At 58.5% G+C, this 7,221-nt stretch overlaps 1 protein-coding gene across 1 annotated transcript; it reads left to right on the top strand.

The window, feature by feature from the left end:
* The first annotated feature begins 2,536 nt into the window (after positions 1-2,536).
* FOXB2 (forkhead box B2) lies at positions 2,537-3,572 on the top strand. Its single transcript, XM_030005239.1, is given in 2 exon segments — positions 2,537-2,952; positions 2,954-3,572. Coding segments are annotated over 2 exon segments (1,035 nt in total).
* Positions 3,573-7,221: the final 3,649 nt, after the last annotated feature.

Raw genomic sequence — 7,221 nt, 5'->3', positions numbered from 1 at the left:
CGCGTTTAGGGTCTCACCGGACTCTTGGGCTGGATCGATCCTCCCGCGAAAAATAAAATCCGGCTGCAACGGAGATGAAGAGGGTTAATCTGCGAAAGGGCCAGGCTAAACCCGCACACCTGCCCGTACTGGGGGGAAAACGGCGAGTTACTAATTGATGAGGTGAGGCAGACAATGACTTTCAGATCCAGGACTTAGAATTTGAGGGTAGGAGCTAGGCTTTTAATCGGTTAAGACGGGATTAATCAGTAAAACACGAATAAAATGGTTTTGGGCAAAATGCACAGGCACATCAGGGAAGATGCCCGAGTGTCGGCTCTCGCCGTGCTGGCAATATGGGGAAAAGCTCCCCAGGATGCACGATGTAAACGTCTCTGCCACCGTAAGCGTCTCCTAGTTTCTCAGGGGCAAAGTGAGTGCTTTGTACAATAACCTGAAACTTTTTTAAAGCACGCGCTTCCTCGCAAAACTTGGCTTTCCAAAATTTTGGCTACTGACTCTGGTTCTTTACCTTTGATTACGCTCTTCACTTGACTGCCCTGGGTCAGGTATAATATTATTAAATACACGTTACTTAAGGAAGGGATTTAAATTAGTCTTTTCCTTCGCGCCCTCAGCAGAGATTATAGGTAGACATTTAAAGTTTGGGGTTTTTTTTCTCCCGCCTCCCCGTTCTCCGCTTCTACTTGCAACGCCTGACTCGTAGAGAGACAGCCAGCTTTGATGCTCAAATCACTCCCCCGGCGGCGGGAGCGGAGGGCGGGCGGCACGGCAGGCAGGGTCCTGCTTGCCCCCCTGCCCCAGCGCTGCCGGTACCCGCGGGGGGACAAGCACCCGCGTGGAACGGTGGGCTGAAAAGAGCTTCTTTTTTTTTTTTTTCTTTTTTTTTTTCCAAGTAAATCTCTTTCAACCTATTTGTTTATTTAGCCAATAAAAGTCGGACTAATCATTTTAACGCTGACACCTCCTATAGCATCTCGCTAATCGAGCTCTGGTAGGTGCTTACGTTGGGCAGGGTTTCTTCCAACTCTAGCGGCAGAAAAGAGAGCAGGCTTCCCTGTTTCTCGCTCAAATCTACAGCCTGCCCGCTGTAACACAGTACGTTTGGAGGACAGATATGAATTATTGCACTGTTCATTGATTCCTACTAATGAGCCGGTCTAAATCAACACTGGCGCTAAGTAGCTCGTCTCAAAGCGCACAGACGATGCTTTGGCTGGTTCTTTCACTGTTTCCCGCGAGCCGCGTCGCGGCCAGTAACAAGAGCTGACCGTAAGGGTTTGGAGCGAACAGCGTAGGAATTTTTGCATGTCTCCGGTTTTTGTGCTAGGCTTCGCGTAGCTTTTTAAACTTAATGAAAGGGACGTTAAGAAATTACTCCAAAGGGCCGCATTTCCCGCTCGCTGGTTCCCGGGACTAGCTTGACGCCCGTTTTCCCGGGGACGCTTGGCACGACTCGCCCTTGGGACCAGGAAAGACCCGGCCCCTGTTCCACCTCCAGGTGGTGCGGTGCCCTCGGGTGCCCTTCGTGCTTGCTGCTCGGAGCCGGGCTGTGCGGGAGCGAGGGGCCGAGGGGGAGGAAAGTGGGTACGGGGGCTGCGAAGAGGCTGGGGGGAGGAGGGCGCTTCCCTACTCGGGCTGCTGTTCCCTACCCTCTGTTTTGAAAGGGGATCTCGCTCTCACATGGTGTTTCCTCAGCATCTCCCCCCCCCGCCCCCGCCGTCCCCGGCTCCACCTCGCCCTGCTGAGGAGGTGTGAGCGAGAGAGGAGCCGGGGAGCCGCTTCTCGCCCCTTTTCCACGAGGCGCCAAGTCCCCGAGCGGCTGTCATGTGATAGCAGGAGAGCCGGAGCTGCGGGGGTCTCCCGGCTCGGGCATCATTACAAAACCGCGCCGGAGCGCGCAGCCCCGCCACAGCCCCGGCGGCTGCCGTCCCGCTCGCCTCCTCTCCCCGCCGGCTCCCGGCGCTCGCCTCCGCCGCCCGCCGCAAACTTTTCGGGGGACACAGGACTGAGCGGTGAGAGGGGCGTTTTTGTTTCCTCCCCCCCCACTCCACCCCCCCATCTCTGCGGAGGTCCGGGGTAATTTCACGCTCCCCAGCCCTCGGTGCGTGCGGAGCATCAACTCCAACAGAGTGTGCCAGGCGGCAGCGGGGAAGCCCGGCAGACTCGGCGGCCTCCAGGAGGAAAGCGCGGACACCGGTGGGGGCCGGGACCTGCCCCCTGCCCCCTGCACCCCTCCGAGACCCCTCGGCCTGGGCGGCAGCCGCCTCTCCGGCAAGCGGCGGGGCAGCGAGGCAAACGCATCCCGCGGGGCGAGGCTGCCCGAGGGATCCGTGCGGGGAGGCCACCGGCGGGCCGCGGGGCGGTCGCTGTCACGCGTGGGCCGGGCGGGTGGCGCCCAGGATGTAGAGGCGGCGGCGGCGGGGCAGGGCAGCGCCGTCCCCGGCATCCCGAGCCCGCCGTGCGAGGGGCAGAGCGGCGCCCGGCGCGGCGCGGCGGGGTCGTGCGGCCGCGGGAGGGCTGCGGCGGGGCGGCGATGCCCAGGCCGGGGAAGAGCTCGTACAGCGACCAGAAGCCGCCCTACTCCTACATCTCCCTGACGGCCATGGCCATCCAGCACTCGGCCGAGAAGATGCTGCCCCTGAGCGACATCTACAAGTTCATCATGGAGCGGTTCCCCTACTACCGGGAGCACACGCAGCGCTGGCAGAACTCCCTCCGCCACAACCTCTCCTTCAACGACTGCTTCATCAAGATCCCCCGCCGCCCCGACCAGCCGGGCAAGGGCAGCTTCTGGGCGCTGCACCCGGACTGCGGGGACATGTTTGAAAACGGCAGCTTCCTCCGCCGCCGCAAGCGCTTCAAGGTCCTGCGCCCCGAGCATCACCTGCCCGGCGGCGGCGGGGCGGGCGGCGGGGCGGGTGGCGGCGGCCCCGGCAAGCCCCCGGCGCCCCCCCCCGCACATGGTGCACTACTTCCACCCGCACCCGCCGCCGCCGCCGCCGCCGCCTCCCCCGGGCAAGGTGCCGGGGCTGGCGGGCTCCGAAGCGGCCGTGGCCGCCGCCGCCGCCGCCGCCGTGGGGAGGCTGCCGCAGTTCTCTCCTTACGGCAGCAGCCAGCCCTCGGGCTTCAAGCACCCCTTCGCCATTGAGAACATCATCGGCAGAGATTACAAGGGCGTGCTGCAGGCCGGCGGGCTGCCGCTGGCCTCGGTGATGCACCACCTGGGCTACCCGGTGCCCAGCCAGCTCAGCAGCGTGGTGAGCTCCATGTGGCCGCACGTGGGGGTGATGGACTCCGTGGCCGGCGTGCCCGTGTCCCCCGACTACGGACCCTTTGGCGTGCCCGTGAAGGCGCTCTGCCACCCGCCGGCACAGACCATGCCCGCCGTCCCGGTGCCCATCAAGCCGGCGCCGGCGATGCCCGCCGCCCCGGCCATCCCCGCTCTGACGGTCGCCGCCTCGCAGATCTGCCCCGCCGCTACTCCGGCCGCTGCTTCGCTGCTGGAACAGACCGCGAGCAACACCCCCGAGGGCAAGGGCCCCCTCCACTCCGTCCTGGTGCACTCCTAAAGGGCAGGGGGTCGGGGGGAGAGAGGCCCCCAGGCTCCCGGGGGAGAGGATGCGGGGGCCCAGGGCAGGCGTGCGGCACGGAAACCCGGCCGATCTGATGACTATACCCCGCTGGTGTCTGTGTTTATATTGTGTACAATCAGATTATTTGAGAGCCAGGTCGCAGGTAAGAGCTTTTGTCGTCGTTACATATCGTTAGTGGCGCGGAGAGGTGATGTGACAAGTCACAGCCGCGGCCAAAGGGGCTGGCGAGGAGAAAGGGTCCAGGAGGGGAGGTCTCCCCGCCATCCCGACAGCCCGCGGCACGGGGCGGCCCTGCAGCCCGGGCTTCCCGCCGAGTCCCCCTCCCCGGGCGGCCGGCCCGGAGGTCCCGCGAACCTCGGGGCCCGGGGGGAAGAGAGGGGCTGCAGTCTCCCGGCGGCTGGGGGGGGGGGGGGGGGGGGAGCAGAAGGGTAACCCCCCCCTGAACTCTGCTTCTCCCCCTACCCCGAGGGACGGGAAACCTCTGCCCCGCCGCCCTGTAGGTGTTGCTCCGAAAGAGCTGGGCAAAGCGGTTGCCTTGGTCCCTGGCGAGCTGCGGGGCCTCAGGACGTGTAACGCTTGCTGTTTAAGGAGTAAGCTTTAAATTGCTCGATTAATTAGCGGGGATTTAAATGACAACGGCGCTGACGGCGAAGGGCTCCTGTAACTAACGATCACTTACTTGTCCTTCCCCCTCACACTTTTACAGTCCGTCCCGATATTTCACATGGGAGGGCAATACCTTAGGAAGGACTGAAGTGTGACCCGGCCTCTCGACCTGTGAGTGAGTGTCCGAATTCCCTAGTCTCTCATTAAAATAAAACCGGCCCGGCGATTCGTGGATTGTGCTTTTCACATCACCTTTCACCGCTCGCGGATACCGCTATTTTGTATGTGTTGCTTGGCGTTTCTTCCACGTGAGTGTGAACACTAAAACCTGCTGGGAGGGAGGGGGCGGGGGAAAGCCAACAGAAAAACGGTTAAAAAAATTATTCGGGAAAAGCACTTTGCCGAAAACAACCTTCCCACAGACAAGAGGTCTGTGTAAAGCAGAGGGATCAGAAGTCAGAGAGCGACGCACTGGCTGATGAGTCCCGGCTGGTTTGTGAGTGATTGCTGCCGTACCCTGTCTGCCCTGCTGTACACCAATGCTCATTAAAGCCCATCTATTAATTTGCTTCTGCTGGTGCTGCTGTTTAAAATACTCGCCCTTCACACCGGTTAAGAAACGCGTGCTCGTAGCGTAGGTTCGCACTCCGTTCCCGCCACCCCCCTCCCCAAACTGACAGATGGACCCAAAAGTTTTCTTGGCGATAAAGCAAGGGGAGGAAAGGGAAAAAAACCTCTGACAGGTAAATCGCCTGCTGCAGAGGCACTTCGGCTCTCACCTACCCGCAGCTCAAGGGCGAAGCGCCGGCGGCCGGGTCTGAGGAGAGGGCACCGGCTGGGATCCCCATCCCACTGAAGGCAATGGGAGTTTTGCCACTGGTTTCAGTGGGTGCTGGATCCCAGCCCCAGTCTGGGATTTACCCTCCTGATGCCGGCGGACCTGCCGTGCCCCGAGACGCCGGGTCGACGTCCCAGCCCCTGGGGAAGGGTACCCTGGCTCAGGCTGGTCCTTCTCGGCCGACCTCCAGCCAGAGAAACGATTGTTCGGAAAGGCAAACCGGTTCGGACTCGAGTGACGGCGGTCCAAAGTGTTCCTTCCCCACGCACACTCGCGGGGTCTGTTCGACTACTTGAAAGCCAGCTAGAACTGTTGAATTTCCAGTTGTTCCCTCTGCTCTGGAGGGGGGCTACACCTTAGTTTCCAAAATTATAACATTCCTCGCGCTGAAAAAATACTACTAATAACGTGATGCTAATGAGACACGGATCGCTAATGAGGTATCACGGTTTGGAAATAGGACTAGAAGGGCAATTGCCTCAAAAATCTTGCAGCCAGAAAAACCAAGCAGTAATCAAACACCCAAAAGAAATGCTACCAAAAAAAAAAAAAAAAAAAAAGCTTCACCTTTTCTTTACTCCGCTGTCTTCCGGTTTAGGCAGGGAGCCAAGTCGATACGTCTGCTAAAAACTAGCTGCCTATAAAGAATGCAGTCCCCCAAATAAATCGCGAATAGCACTAGTTCTACATAGCTTGATGTATTTAAACACATTTCCACCGCTCTCAATGTGGCTGCTTTCTAGGCTGCTCTCGAAGCATCTTAGGGAAGATGAGTTTTCCCCTCACATCGGTCTAAGGGGCAAGAGGGACGGGAGATCCGGCGCAGGAGAAGAGGTAATCCTCCCGGGAATTATTCAGAGGATTCCGGGCGGTTTTAAGATTCTGGATAACCTTCTAAATTTCATCGGGGGAAAACTTTATTTGCTGTAAGCAGGCGGGTCCGGGAAGCATCGCGCCGCGGCGCTGGGTGCTGCAGCGGGGTGTAGGCACAGGGCCCCCCGCAACCCCCCCCCCCCCCCCCCCCCCCCGCGGCGGCCGCGGGTCCGGGAGCGGGCGGCGGCCGGGTCGGGTCGGGCAGTCGGGGCAGATGTCGCGACAGAGCCCGGCTGCCGGGGCAGGGCGCCCAGCGCAGGGGGATGTCGCGAAAGGATAAGGTGTGTGGCTGCAGTCGACGGTGTGTCTGAGGGTCCGACCCCCAGGCGGAGGGGACGCTCCGGGGGTGACGGCTCAGAGAGCGATTTGGGGGGTAAACACCCGCTGCTGGTTTGTTTGCAGTGAGCTTCTCTCATCAGCGGCAGCTTAGGGGAGCGGGGAGTTCCGGCCACGGGTCTCCCGCCCGGAGGGTTCAGTGGAACCCAAGGCAGTTGCCGACACTTCGTATGACCAAAAGACGGTGCTCTTTTCCGTAGCTCGTACAATGAAAATCGTAGAGGGTTAGAAGATGGTAATTTCAGACTGTCAGAGGGAAAGGGAAGATTAACTAATTGGAAAGTATTTTCTGACTCGTTCATACACTTCCTCCTTATTTTTAAGGACTCCTTCTCTAAACGTAGCCTTTGCAACATTACACAAGCTTTGTATCAACAACCAATAATGCCAATACATAAACAAAACCAGTACCAATGCTGTTTAAAAACAGATGATGGTACAAGGTGCGCAGAAATGAAAATAGTACCCTTTCTTCCAGGCAGAAAAGCAGGTGTAAACTGGTGAAAGGTGAGATTTTCACTTGACAAATCAAACAGGAAAACAGTCTTGTGCTAGCTACAAGATTTTTTCTGTCTACTGTACCAGCACACCTCACGCAGAAACTGCTGGCCTCCAGATTAAAGCCCATATGTGTTCTGCACAGAAAAGGCAGCTGAGCCTTTACTGACTGGGTGCATGCAGGATGGTTGTAAACAGAAGAAACAGATGCAAGCAGGACAAGCAAGCTTAATCTTCGTATCATTAGACTGCCAAAGGTAGCAAATTAAAAGTTAGTGTTAGAAGAATAGAGGCCTAAGAAAAGGCATTGATCCCACCCCATTATGCTTCTGATTTACTGTGGCTAGCTAATGTAGTGATTATTATTTCTACCTATGGGAAACTATTTCTAACTGAGGCATCGCTTTGTGTATTATGAGTCCATAGGGCATGCAAATCAAGAAAGAAAAGCAAATGCAGTAAGACTTCTAGAAT

Source organism: Aquila chrysaetos, chromosome Z (genome assembly GCF_900496995.4).
Source record: "Aquila chrysaetos chrysaetos chromosome Z, bAquChr1.4, whole genome shotgun sequence".
In the NCBI taxonomy this organism is placed as follows: domain Eukaryota; kingdom Metazoa; phylum Chordata; class Aves; order Accipitriformes; family Accipitridae; genus Aquila; species Aquila chrysaetos.
The sequence above is the reverse complement of the archived record's forward strand: the minus strand, read 5'-3'. Positions and strand labels throughout refer to the sequence as shown.